Genomic DNA, 15,237 nt, shown 5'->3' with positions numbered 1-15,237 from the left:
CAAAAGTTTTGAGAATGACACAAGTATTGGTTTTCACAAAGTTTGCTGCTTCACTGTTTTTAGACATTTTTGTAAGATGTTGCTATGGTATACTGAAGCAAAATTACAAGCATTTCATAATTGTCAAAGGTTTTTATTGACAATTACATTAAGTTTATGCAAAGAGTCAATATTTGCATTGTTGACCCTTCATTTTGAAGACCTCTGCAATTCGCCTTGGCATGCTCTCAATCAACTTCTGGGCCACATACTGACTGATGGTCATCCATTCTTGTCTAATCAATGCTTGGAGAAACAATATTTTACCATTGTAGAATTAAATATATAAAATGGCCTAGGATATCTGCCCCAATACCTTATATTTTAATTGATACTTAATAAAGATTGTGTTTTTAATTATTATTTCCCTCATATGGAACTGGAGTGCCTTCCTATAGTATTAACTTTTGTCTCTGTCCTTCCAATGTTTGGAGTTTGGCAGAATTTGTGGGTTTTTGTTTGTCCACCTGCCTCTTGAGGATTGACTACAAGTTCTCAGTGGGATTAAGGTCTGTGGAGTTTCCTGCCCATGGACCTAAAATTTAGAGGTTTTCATCCCCGAGCCACTAAGTTATCACTTTTGCCTTATTGCAAGGTGCTCCAACATGCTGGAAAAGGCATTGTTCGTCACCAAACTGTTCTTGAGTGGTTGGGAGAAGTTGCTCTTGGAGGATGTGTTGGTACCATTCTGTATTCATGGCTGTGTTCTTAAGCAAAATTGTGAGTGAGCCCACTCCTTTGGCTGAGAAGCAACCCCACACATAAATGGTCTCAGGATGCTTTACTGTTGGCATGACATAGGACTGATGGTAGCGCTCACCTCTCCTTCTCCAGGCAGGCGTTTTTCCAGATATCCCACACAATCTGAAAGGGGATTCATAAGAAAAAATGACTGTGACAGGATGGACCGCCTATGCCACCCTGTCTGTTGTTGCTGGGAACCAGCTGGACTTATTTTGCCACCGTTCCCTTTCCTTATCCCAAATGCGACCTCTAACCGCAGTAGGAGGGGTTTAAGCTGCTGCCATCACTGGACTCCTTCACGACATCCAGAATCGTGTTCCTTCTGGGTAACTGTAACTGCTAGTGCACCCCTTTGCTGGTGCACCTGGACTGGTACCCTTGACCTCTTCCTATAGATCAGGGCTGTGGATGGATCCCCCCTGGGCTATGACACTGGCCATAGCTGCTGGGTAGCGGAAAGAGCGGTGGTGCTGGAAAGAGTTGGGTATAATCTGGTCACAGGAAATTACAGCAGGGAAGTTGTCAAGCAGGTCTTGAAGCAAGTGATGTTTATTTAGCTCAAGTGTCCTGACAAGGACAGTTCACACTGGATGAAGGTACTAGTCATCAGAAAGTCAGATGGAACAATAATGATACATTTCAGTACAAACCAGTGCTGTTTTATACAGTTTTGGACACAGCCTAAAAGGGAGTAAGCCAGCCCCTGAACTTTTTGCTGGCCCTAAGAAGTCTGAGTTATTTTTCGTATCAGGATGCAATTTGTTTCCCCAAACATGGATGTAAATGCAATTTATGCTTAACAAAATTTGTACTTATCTGTTATATTCCAAAACCTTCTGTGTGCATTATTCGGACAGGATCTGAGATTCAGGCTGCAAGCCACACAGACAGAGAGGCAACATCCCCCCCCTACTGTGTATACAAGCTGAACAAACAGACGTGTTGGCCACGGAGATGAAAAGGTCTAATGAACATGAGGGACTTTCTTTACAAAAGTTATACAAATCTAATCATGACATCCTCTCTCAGAAGTTACAAATCAATACCTCAGAAAGGAATGCATTCCCGATACAGAAATATGACCCAATATAATAAAATAAGTACATTTCTAATACACAGTATCAATAATTAGTCCATTTGCAACAATATAAATTGGCACACTGTGCTTATAATTTAAATATATTATTACAATAAGTTATTTTATAAGTGATCCAGCCACAATGACTTTACACCAGTCCTCAGCCATCCAAACCCTGTACCTTTTCAGAATATCAGTCTGTCACTGATGTTTTATCTGGAGAGAAGTGGCTTATTTGCTGGCCTTCTTGACACCAGGCCATCCTCCAAAAGTCTTTGCCTCACTGTGCGTACAAGTGCATATTATGGGCCCCCAGGCAATGCAGTGCACCGGGGCCCCTAAATATATATATATATTATATATATATATATTATATATATATATATATATATATATATATTATATATATATATATATATTATATATATATATATATATATATATATATATATATATATATATATTATATATATAGAGGCCCCCTTAACTTACCTTAAGTCCGATCCCCTTCTCTTCTTTTTTCCACCTTCTCTTTTGCACTCCTCCGTGCTGTGCTTGCAGTGAATGTTGGGCGTGACATCACGCCCAACATTCACTGCGACCACAGCACGGAAGAGGGGACCAGGGAGGGAGCCGGATCGCTAGCTGACGTGACCGTGTGACCGCAAGGAAAGTATTTTTTATTTTTTTTGCAGTATTTTTTCTTCCAGTGCTGCCTCGGACGGGTCCCCTTGCCCGCAGGGCCCCCGGGCACCTGCCCATTGTGCCCAATGGAAGAGATGGCCCTGGGTGCACTCACACCTGTCTGCTGCCATTCCTGAGCAAGCTCTTCACTGGTGGTGCCTCAATCTTTGATGGTGCCTTCGATCCTCGATGGTGAATCGACTTTAGGAGATGGTCCTTGCGCTTGCTGGACGTTCTTGGGCGCCATGTAGCCTCCTTGACAACTATTGAACCTCTCTCCTTGATGTTCAGGCAGCACGGTGGCTTAGTGGTTAGCACTTCTGCCTCACAACACTGGGGTTCGATTCCCGACCATGGCCATATCGGTGTGGAGTTTCTATGTTCTCCCCGTGTTTGTGTGGGTTTCCTCTGGGTGCTCCGGTTTCCTCCCACACTCCAAAAACATTGTGGTAGGTTAATTGGCTGATATTAAATTGCCCTTAGTCTCTCTCGGTCTGTGTGTGTGTATGTTAGTGATTTAGATTGTAAGCTCCAATGGGGCAGGGACTCATGTGAATGAGTTCTCTGTGCAGCGCTGCGTAATCAGTGGCACTATATTGATGGATCATGACGATGATGTTTTTGATGATCCGATAAATTGTTCATTTAGGTGCAATCTTACTAGCAACAATATCCTTGCCTGTGAAACCCTTTTTGTGTAAAGCAGTGATGACTGCACATGTTTCCTTGAAGCTACCCATGGTTAACAGAGGAAGAACAATGATTTAAAGCAGCACCCTCCTTTTAAAGCTTCCAGTCTGTTATTCTAACTCAATCAGCATAACAGAGTGATATCCAGCCTTGTCCTCATCAACACTCTCACCTGTTAACGAGAGAATCACTGACCTAATGTCAGCTGGTCCTTTTGTGGCAGGGCTGAAATTCAGTGGAAATGTTGCTTTTGGGATAACAAAGAGGGACTTTGAATTTAATTGCAATTTATCTGATCACTCTTCATGACAGTCTGGAGTATATGCAAATTGGCATCATAAAAACTGAGGCAGCAGACTTTGTGAAAAATAATACTTGTGTCATTCTCAAAACTTATGGCCATGACTGTATGTACTGTTTTAAAAAAAAGAAGAAGAAAGACTCTCCCCTATGGATGCACTCTAAGATTCAACAATTAATTAAAATAATATCTTTATTATTATTTATATTAAAACATCTTATGAGCGAATTATAAAAGAGATAGCATTAGGAAGTGAAAAAAAGTTAGAAAAGTGACTTAAAATATATGTAATATTTCACCAGTTGCCAATATTCAATTCTTTATTTAAATAATTCCATTATTTCAAGGACTCATAAAATACTACACTGGATTCTGTATTTCTGTATTTGTTAGTGCATTATTAACTCATAATAAAATTTGGTAGTCAGGCTAAATAATAGATCATGATTATGAATGCTCATATATTATTAGGCAAATACCTATTATTAAAACCAATATAGTTTATGAACATTTAATTTACATATTGAGGATCAAACATTCAGTGTACTATGACACTGTGCCTCTTCCTAATACATCTGCTGTTTAAGAAAATTTCACAGAATAAAGGTTTACAACAAAAAACGATGTAGGTAATTTAATTGTGAAGGTTGATACTATGTAAATACTACTGTACAGCTGTCCTTAGTATCCTAAATTATAGCTGAAACTATATATATCAGTGTTTGTATACACAGTTTCATTTCACCCTATAGTGATGAAGGAAAATACATTGATCGTGAAATGCCCACATGTGATCATTATTACATATATAAGTTTTATTTCTAAATATGGGTAGATCAATTGTTGGATCTATTAGTTAAAGACTATATCATTATTTAGAGAGTCATTATTTTGTGTTAATAGATGTCTTCTATTTGTAAAGCCGTTCGCTACAGACAAATCAAATTGTCTTCATTGTTTGTATCTTAATAGACGGGCACCTCTTGTTGAAGCGACTGTTTTTGCTTTTTTATGAAAATGATGTATGTACTGTTTTCTCTACCGTATGGCGCTACAGAGCTCTGTGGCGCCTTACAAATTTACGCTAATAATAATAATAAATGCAAGGCCACAATCCCCCCCCCAAAAATAAATAAATAAGAAAACATCCTTTATGGCATCAGGAAATAAAAATGAGCCCATGAATAATGTTACTTTCAGTACAGTGAGTTTGGGTCCACTAAATCTTGGTGCCATGGGTTTTTGAGTCTACTTGCAAACTGATTACTATAGTTATAAGACCAGTTAATTAGATAGATTACCTATAACTTGAATTCAGTTTGGTCAAGCTTTGTAACTATATTTATTTGACAACAGGGATAAAAACCCTTGAAAATATTTTTACTAAACATAAAAATGTACTATTGTCAACATTTTCATACTGACATTCAATTCTATAAAGAATGAAAGGTTATATTGCAGCCAATAGTATCTATAATACAATGGGGGAGAGAGATCCACAAATCAGTGTTTATATTTAGGTTTTGAAATTCATAAGTCTACTATTAAAGGAAGCAAAATTGATGTTTATTAATAGAACCAAATGGTAAGAGCTAGAGATGAAGCAGCAAGCACTGACAATTATATATTTTGTACATAACGTGTGACTGTAATTATTTTTGGAGGATATAGCGTGTATTGGTAAGTAGAAGAATAAAGCTATTGTGTACTCAATACTGAGCTGCTCCCGTGTGAATCATAATATAACGTGGCAGCGTCTTCATAACAGATGACATTATGACTTCCCGATCACTGATTAAGGAGGGTAATCTGTTCTGCCCTCAGTTACTGCGCTCGCCTTAGATAAGAACACCCGCCCAGGACCCCTCTGATTGGCGTGAGCTGCGTCCAGGCCCGGCTTCACGTGACACACCGTAAATTCCGCCCTTGCAGTGCTGTGATTGGCTACACTGTGTTCTGTTTGTTGTGAGGTGACGGAGGCCGCCATCTTGTTCCCGGAGATAGAAGCATCGGTGCGGTACCCGTTACCGAACAATACGGGTGGACATAGATCTGGAGGCCTAGCAATCTTGTCTGTTGCTACGGTGGGAAATCATTATCCACGGGACCGGCGCCCGCTACCCTCCCCCCCCCCCCTGCGGCGAGTGTCCGGTTTTCGTTGCTCTGGCAGGAGGATGAACGGAGGATAAATGGTGCTCAAACCGGACAGCGGCACCTTTCTCCTCCTCTTTCTGCTCGTGCTAACCCTGACCGAGCCGCTGCGGCCAGGTAGGTTTACCGAAGGGCGAGCCCCGCTGGACTGCGTTTAAAATGGCGTGCGGGGTGGTAGTGAGACCTGGGGTGCCTCTACCGGGGAAGACAGGTGGTCCTTGGCGGAGGTAGGAAGGCATTTGTGGGTGGTAGATACCAGTTGTAAGGGTGTGTACTGATTTACTCAGATGTCACAGCTGATTACCAGGTAATGTGACTTATCTGTAGGCTCTCGGTAATCACTGGCTGCAATGTCCCTGTCAGCAGAAGGACATACTGCGGATCTGACCTGGTATAAAGCTGAGCTGCCCCTCCTGTCACCGGGCCTCCTATCTACGCCTACCAATAACCCATATATACATGGATGTAAAGTCATCATATTAGCCCAACCTTCTAGTAACCCCCATCCTATAACCGATAGGTGGATATTGGGGGGTATTTCTGATGCTGATATTTGTTTATATCTCAAAGTAAAGGGCCTGTGTTCTCATTGTAGACTGCATAGAATGGTGCACATCATATGTCATGTAAATACCTATGTACATTACTAATGGGACATATCAAGACTGTTCACAATAAGTTGTCCTTTGCTAGTGGGATACTGTACTTTGTTTGTTTTTTTTTTTGTATTCGTTGAGCATCCTGCTTTTGTTCCTGATGTATTTGACAGAGGTAATTGTACTGTTTATATCTAAAGTTGTGTATAGAATGTTCTATTTATCCTCTGATATTGGACATGGTCATTTACTTTCACTACCTTTTTAATAAATACTGTATCCGCTGTACAATTTTGCAGTGAGCTGTTCAATGATTTTAGGCTAAGGCCTAGGAACAGAGTACATTAAACACAATTTGCCCATTCACTCTAGTAACATTTGTTAGGACAGTAGTTTAATCTCTCTTGTTTTTTCATATTTTAATGGTTATCAGTTGCGTTTACCAATATTTAGTGCTTGACATATTACAGAAAAGATCCGGTAACTTAAAATGAATTATTTTTTATTTTTAGCATTATCTAAGCCTGGAATGTGCGAGCATGTGGCCCTACTAGCCTTCAACTGTGGCTCCCAGCTTCTTCCAGCTCTGTCAGTTCTATTTGTTGTAGCTTGTAACACTTGTTTAAAATGCCTGCTGATATGTTATTACTGATGTCTCGTTCTTAGATTTAATGTATTGTTTCAACTTATTAGTGAGATTAATGGCAATGTGTGCCCTTTCTGAAGATTGGAGACTGCCCATAAGGCCCCTGAAGTGTTTCAGGTTGCCAATCGCACTTAAGGCATTCATTATTATTGTTTTAAATCCAAGTTTTGGCAATCTTCAATTTCTCTGTTTTTCTTGTGTCACATGGGGTTATGTCTAGTTGTTTTTTTTCAATAACTTTTTATTGATGTCTTGTTGCTTTAAAAGCGCTCTGCCTTAATGTCTGTGGTATTAATCTTTTTTTGAGGTGACGCTTTGCTGTAAAGCTGTTACAAACTTATCATTGTCATGGAGGTGTACGATAAGAAGCTAACTTCAGCCTCGTTGGAGGTGTAGGGTTTTTTGGAGTTCTGTGATGTTAGCTTTTTTCATTTTTATGTGTGTGATTTAATTTCTTTTGTGAGAGAAATATTTAAAGTGGTTTTAAGTTTTGCTAACCGTGGGATTTAATAACTATACAATGCAAATGGTGTGTGTGTTATAATCTCTCAAACAATCAGAACTGCAAGTGAAAGGAACACATCTTCCCTCTTTAGGATGTTGTATCCCAGGTTTACTTAAAAAATACTGATGCTGTACTGATTATTGAGAAGTACATTAGGAATTTTGTTGTCAATTGCGAAGTTGTGACGTGCACACCTCCTTTTGTATACTCATAATACATGGCACTTGACTGCATAGATACATGAAATATTTTTCATCCACAAATAATTAGAATTACTCACTTTTTTGTCAAGGATTTAGTGTACAAAATTGACCTACTTTACAATGGAGACAGGAAAAGCCAATTATGTCAAGAGACTAGCTGGAGGCAGGCTTTGCAGTCTTGAAAAAATTAACGCTTTGTATAGTACTGTTGGTGCTGAATCTGAGCACAAGTACATATTGGGTGTGATTCATTACGGAAAGTAAAGGGGGGGGGGGGGGGGAAGGAGTATGGTTTCTCCTGGACAAGCAATGTTACAATGCAAGGGGTGCAAAATAGTTTATTATTTTGCACATAAGTTAAATTTTGGCTGTTTTTTCATATGGCATACAAAAACTTGATAGCTTTATGTTTACACTGAAATTTAAAGTTGATCTAGGACATGCCCTACCCAAACTATTAATCTATCATCACATTTTGAATTTCACCTCCCCCTTCAATGCAATATGGTTTTGCCAAGTTGCAAAGTTACTTCTTTTTTTTGTTTTTGTTTTTTACGAGACAAGTGATGCTATTATCATGTATTATACCAGCTATCAGTGCTATATTTAATATTTAAATTGCAAAATTAAAAGATAAATTGTCAAAGCTGTACAATGCAATAATCAGGGCTCATTTAGGTGTAACTTTTGTCAGAATTTATTCACACTTTCTAGACTGGCAAACTGCTCTGAAAATCGTGCAGGCATCTGGGTCGTTGATTTTGGTGCCTACACACACTACATATTCACACAGGTTAATGAGAATAAATCGCTGGGAAATTATGTGTGCAATGAATGCTTTGCTCATGCCACATTCTGTCTGGAAAATGGAATAAGCAAATGTGGGAACTCTGAACAAGCTCTATATAATGTAATTCTTCGTCTTCATTCATTACTGTGTGTCAGTGCTTTAACAGACATTTTAATCACTTGTGTGAAATTATGCTAGCTCTGATGTTCCATTTCAGCTGTGTTTAAAGGGGTTGTATATTATTATTGTTTTTTATTTTTAAAGAGCTGACATATTAAACAGCTCTGTATATTGATGGGATCCTGACATAAATGACATACGATGACATGAAACAGAAAGTAAAGATTGTACATCTAAGCAAAGTCAAATGCTTCCTGCAGGATGTAACACCAAGAGTGCAAGCTCAGAGGGTTGGGTAATTGGTGGAGTTCACTACTTAGTTGTTATTTATTTTATTAATTGGTGATACTACTTGTGCAAGAAGTGACACAAATATACACAAATATAAATCAGTAGTGAGGAATGGACTAAAGTGTAAGATAATAAATTTAAGACACAAGAATCCATATAGAGGCTATTGAAATGTTCTACAAACTACATCGGGACTGTCCTTCTGGTGGCCCATTTCTCTGGAAGCTCCATAGACTGTTGGATAAGATCTTTTAAGTAGTTTTTGGTCCACAGATACTTGGAGGTAATAAAAGTGCAACCCTGTTCCTAGAAATATTTGGACAGCAGAGAACTGCATAACACAACTGATCATGAAATACTTAATTGGGTTATTCATAACTATTTAATGAATTGCCCATGCAAAATTGTATCTTGTCACAATTTTTGGAACATTTAATATATACACGTTTTAAACATCTGTACATCAGTTACATTTCTTAATTAGTGAGGATAACCCAAAATCTAACCATAAATTCAAATGATTCAGATAAATAAATTTGTTCTCTTTCCATTCTCATGTTTTGGGAATGACCACTCTTGACATAATATATTAACAAATTGATAGTAATTATTTAATTTGGTTGATAAAAAAAATTCTGCTTGTCTGTTTAAATTGTCTATAATGACAACCCTAAACTCCAAATAAATAGTACTGATTCTATTGAGCTTCTCCTATGTTTACAGTTGTCTCTGTGATGTGCTCAATTAGAATGTATCTAGCTTGGTAAGTGTTTTTTTAAATTTTAAATTTCAGGTCATCAAGTAGCTCTCGCAAGACTGCAATCAGGTGAGCATGCTTATAGTTTTGGTAGTCAGTAGATTGATAGTAGAAATACTTTGTTGAGAATGTTTGTTTATCTGGGATTGATTAGACTGAAATATCTATGCAACGTTTTGGAACATAAGTGGTCGCCCATTGTTTATAAATAATACACATGTTTTTGTATTTTGTGATAGACGTTGGGTATCCTTTAACTCCTAGCGTAATGTGCTATTGTGACAAATTGCTGTTCCAGTCGATGTATTGGATTCATTTAAAAGGTTATGCTTATGAGAAAATAAACATATTTTGAGACAAATCCGCTTTCCTCAAGAAATATAAGTGGGTACATTGTAGAGCATCCAGCTGGAATAGCATAATTCGGGGGTTTATTAATGCAGATGGATGATGACTCCACACACATTCCAATCGAGATCATCTGTGGTCTTGTTATGACTGCTTTTATAAACATGTCCAATAACTTTCTGTTCAATTTATTATTGGAAATTTGATCTTTTTGAGGACCGCAGTGCTGCAATATGTTTATGTGCTTCTCATTCAAACTACAATTGCCTTCAGGAGTTGTTAAGGAGGGTGTTGAGAGGAATATAAATAAATAAATATACTGCCAGGAAAAAATATGAGGTTTATTAATATCAGCCTGATTTTCATATATGGTAAGATGTTGTTTTTTTTTCTTTAGATATATTTTTCAAATATTGCTAAACTGCTTCACATATTAACTGTGTGAAGTGTTCTTACAGTTCCTCATATATTGTTTCTACTCAATTTATGTTTTTGAACTAATGCCAACTCTGAATTAGGAAGCTATTAGTGGAAAACGCCTAACGTACCATATGATCATATCAGCGTTTCAGAAAATTATTGTAAAATAAATTTTCACCATGTAGGCGATACGCTCCCTCACCCCCATGTATCATTCTGTGCTTCACAGTTACCAGAACACAACTGCAGGTCTAGCACTGCTGACAGCATAGAGAGCAGAGAGCGTTCAGCTGTATTCAACCCAAATTGCTGTCGCTTTTCAAGCAGCTCTGACAGTGGTGTGTAGTGACTAAAGCTTCTGATTTGATTGGCTTCTGCTCCTTTTCAGACTGAAACCACATTTCCTGTATAGATAGACAGGACAAATGCCATTCATTTTAAGTACAGTCTAAAACACACACTTAAATAGGACTTAAATATATGTAGTTTTGCTGTGTTTTTTTATGAGATATATATTGCCATTCTTTGTCCTTTAACAAATTTTACATTGCATCTCTTGTTCTGTCTTACTGCACCTTGTTAATCAGTTATGATTTTGAAGAAGTGGGAGATAACAAAAAATAGAAACCTTGAATTATGTAACAGTATTACCTAGAATTGTTTTAAAAGAGGCTGAAAAATAACAACTATAAAGTGGCTTTATATATAATTTAAAAATTGTTTACATTGTTAAAATAGCCTGTGTGCAAAGACAGTGCTGAATAGGAATTAATTAATCCGTTCTGCACTTGGGGATACTTTTTCCACAAACACGGGGAATGTAAACCTGCCTTTGTGCACATGCAAACTGTGTATATGTACACTTGGAGTATGTAATTTTTTTTTCTCTTTCATCCTATGGGTGCAGTGAAACATTGGTACAAAACAGGCCTCGTTAATCCGAAAGCTAGAAGTCTCAGAATGCCCTGCCATCTATCATCTGACTATCTACTGACAAAGCATGCTGGGGCTTGCAACTTCACAACATGTAGAGAGCCACGGGTTGGCCAGGCCACGTATAAAGAGACTCGGTGCTGGAATTTTGGCACTTTAAATTGGGTTTTAAAAGTCAACTCTTTCCCTGGAGTTGGGGCATTATTTTCTATGGCTTCCAGTGGCAGCCATATATTTTAAATACTTATATTTTCTTTTAACTTCATCCACCACTACTGGTATGTCCATAGCTACTGCAGCTGCTGAGGAAGTATTTCTTCTGGTACGTCCTCCAGCCCAGTGCTTTCATTTAGGGACATGCATCCAGTATGACCTGGTCACGCACCATAAAGGGAAGTGGCTCCCCCTGTCATGACGGCCCCATTCTAGGCACAGGGAGGCTGACACTTTCTTGTGGGGGCTTCCATTCAGATGGCAGAGCCAGCCTGGGAAAGATCCTGACTCCAGTCTGTTGCAGAGCTTACCCTGCTCACTGTACTTCACAGGGAGCCGAGCCTTCCATTTGAACCTTGGGGAGTGACCCTTCCTTTCTTGGGGTGCAGGATTTGCCACTGCTTCTAGACTGCAGGAATGTCAGTATATGGTGGTTCTTCAGTCCTGGAAGGGATCGGATTCTGAATTTCTTCCTAGAAGAAAGATAAGGTGGTTGTAGATTCTGACCCTGATTTTTCCTATTGCTTGGACGAGGATTCCAACAGGAAACACAGAGTGGGGGATTTAGTGCAAGGCATCTGGTAAGCACTTAAATATTCAGGACAGGGAAGGGGTTGGGAAGTACCTGTCAGTTTGCTGTTTAAGAGGAAGAAAAAAATAGAATGTTTCCTTCTCCTCAGCTGGAAGACCTTTTATCCGAAGCGTGGGTTAGACCTGATCGTAGCTTTCTGGTCCCATGGAGTTTGCAGTCTCCCCTCTAGCGAGAATACAATGAAATTGGAGTGTTTAACTAGGGTAGATGCTCCCATAGCACTCCTGTCTAAGACCACCACCATTCCAATTCCGAATGCTGCTACTTTATGGTATAACATGGATGTTATTGAAGCATGGACTCCACAAGACCTATGAAGGTTTCCTGTGGTATCTGGCATGAAGACGTTAGCAGCTGCAACAATGTTTAGGTAGGTGGTAAGTGTCAAAGTAAAATCCACATGAATACCAGGACCCAAGGTTTTCCAGCAGAACATTGCCCAGAATATCACACTGTCTCCGTCGACTTGCCTTCTCCCCATAGTGCATCCTGGTGCCATCTCTTCCCCAGGTAAACGACGCACACGCAGCCAGCTGTCCACATGATGTAAAAGCAAACATGATTCATCAGTCCAGGCCACCTTCTTCCATGGTCCAGTTGTGGAAATCATGTGCCCATTATAGATGCTTTCTTTCTGCAGTGGACTAGGGTCAGCATGAGCCCTCTGACCCGTGTGCTGCTACGCAACCCGAAACACAGCAATCTGTGATGTACTGTATGTTCTGACGCCTTTCTATTATAGCCAGCATTAACTTTTACAGTTATTTGTGCTACATTAGTAGGGATTTGACCAGACGGGCTCACCTTCGCTCTCCACGCGCATCAATGAGACTTTGGTGCCCAGACCCTGTTGCCGGTTTACTGGTTGTACTTCTTGGGAACACCCCACAAGACCTGTCATTTTGGAGATGCTCTGACCCAGTCTTGTCATCACAATTTACTCTTTGTCAAAGTCGCTCAGATCCTTATGCGTGTCCGTTTTTCCTGCTTCCTGCACATCAACTTCAAGAACTGACTGTTTACTTGCTGCCTAATATATCTCGCCCCTTAACAGATGAGATATTAGGCAGTAAATGTTATTCACTTCACTTGCTTTTAATGTTTTTGCTGATCAGTGTGTATGCTTCTTAACCCTATCTCATTGCATTTATAGTGCACTCCCATTGAGATAAATGTAAGTTTTCAACTGTCTTGATCATGCCAGTCACACTGGAATGGAACAAGTATTCAAAATATCACAACACAAATTAAACACTCATAAAATGCTAATATGTATGGTCTCATTTGGTACAATTACTTTTACTGTCACATGTATTTACATGTGTTTAGCTTGTGTTGGAAACATGTTTTTTTTTTTTTTTATTTTAATTCTATTTTGTACATAGCCTACCGCACAAACAAGTTGTATATAAAACTTTTGTGTCATATAGAAATGCGTTTGGCATCACATTGATCCTGCCTTTGTTTGAGGAGAGCCTCTCCTCAGTACTCTTGATGTTGTGGACCTTGCAAGTTTCTCCTAGCTATGTCTGTGGTTTCCTGCTTACCTCTGTTCCCCTCCTGACATGTAGGTGCAGCCCAGTGCGTACCTACATAATCGCATGTATTGACAAGTCATTGCTTTTCCACAAGATCACCAACTTTTCTCTTCAAATATTGCTGGTGCTGCTGTGATTTATCTGATTGGCTGCAGGTTTTTATTTCCGCCCACTTGAAAATTAAGGCCATCCCACATGACCAACAGTTAAAATGTGAATACAATAAAGTGCAACTATTTTAGTCAAATGAACCTCAAAATGTTTTGTGTTACTGTTCATCTAGGGGCAGCACGGTGCCTTAGTGGTTAGCACTTCTGCCTCACAACACTGGGGTCATAATTTCGATTCCTGACCATGGTCATATCTGTGTGCTGTTTGTATGTTCTCCCTGTATTTGCCTGGGTTTCCTCTGGGTGCTCCGGTTCCCTCCCACACTTCAAAAACATACTAGTAGGTTAATTGGCTGCTATTAAATTGACCTGTCTGTCTGTGTGGATGTTACAAAATTTAGACTGTATGCTCCAATGGGGCAGGGACTGATGTGAGTGAGTTCTCTGTACAGCGCTGCGGAATTAGTGGTGCTATATAAAATAGCTGATGATGATTTGCCTGTATATCACTACTGATGGATCTAATAATAACAGATGCGTCTGCATATTGGGATCTTATCACCAACCAAAAAACTGTTTAGAATTTAACATGAAGCTAAATTTAGCTTTACCATGTATGCGTCTGCAACAAAATTTTGTTCTTTGTGAAATATTTGTTGTATGGATCTTTACATGTGTAGCTAGTGACTATCTCTTCACCTACATTTTCAGTATTTAGTACACTTTAGTAATTTTAGGATGTAATGATTACAATAAATGCATTACAATTGTCGGTGCTTAACAGGTAGCTGATAACTGTGAGATGATAGTTTACAAAACTGTATACACTCTAACTGCATAGGGAGAGATCCCATGCACCACATCTGTTGCCCAGTCTGATATTCAGAGCCTTTCCTGGTGTGTGGTTGCCTTCTCTCCTTCTCTTTATTTCTATTAGGAGAGCAATGTGTATCTGATAGATGACTTTCAGATTGTTTTCTTAGTGTAGTATGATAACACTGAACAGCGCTCCCATGAGAAATCAATCTGAAGAGCCTCTATTGTCCACTTATTGTTCACACACAGTCTGCAGATGTATTTCTGCACCATACTACTTGTATACTAATACCTGTGTGGAGAATTCCCATTCTATAGAGTGGTGATATTTTAAATAGCTATAAAACAAAACGAAAACTATTGCTGGGCATCTAGCAGAAACTAAACACACACTAAAGAAAAATAAAATAAAAAGTTTGTTAAAAATGATGATGTCCTTTTAACTAGCCCCCTGGCATTTCAGTAGATGCGCTCATAAGCACTGTTATGCATGTTATGCTGCATTGTAAAATATGAACAATTCAGCCTGTGGTTCGAGAACCCAATTAGGTTTTCAGGATCTGTTTATGGAGGTCCCTGATTCCCAGATATTCAATGGGGAATAACCAATTAAAAACAAAAGTTGAGTGCTACTGGCCTAAGAACAAGGCATTAAAGCCCCAAGAGTTAATT

At 39.0% G+C, this 15,237-nt stretch overlaps 1 protein-coding gene across 9 annotated transcripts in view; it reads left to right on the top strand.

The window, feature by feature from the left end:
* Nucleotides 1-5,351: 5,351 nt before the first annotated feature.
* The window catches only part of DGCR2 (DiGeorge syndrome critical region gene 2), a 44,486-nt gene continuing 34,600 nt past the window's right edge, over nucleotides 5,352-15,237 (top strand). For 2 of the 9 annotated variants that reach the window (XM_075216026.1, XM_075216015.1), the window contains exons 1-2: nucleotides 5,353-5,804; nucleotides 9,632-9,664. In XM_075216026.1, the coding sequence (XP_075072127.1) occupies nucleotides 5,726-5,804; nucleotides 9,632-9,664 (112 nt within the window). In that variant the 5' untranslated portion in view covers nucleotides 5,353-5,725. Of the gene's footprint in view, nucleotides 5,805-9,631; nucleotides 9,665-15,237 lie in introns of all 9 variants that reach the window. The other 7 variants (XM_075216079.1, XM_075216070.1, XM_075216052.1 and 4 more) reach the window with 5 other exon arrangements.

Source organism: Mixophyes fleayi, chromosome 1 (assembly GCF_038048845.1).
Source record: "Mixophyes fleayi isolate aMixFle1 chromosome 1, aMixFle1.hap1, whole genome shotgun sequence".
Lineage (NCBI taxonomy): Eukaryota > Metazoa > Chordata > Amphibia > Anura > Limnodynastidae > Mixophyes > Mixophyes fleayi.
The sequence above is the reverse complement of the archived record's forward strand: the minus strand, read 5'-3'. Positions and strand labels throughout refer to the sequence as shown.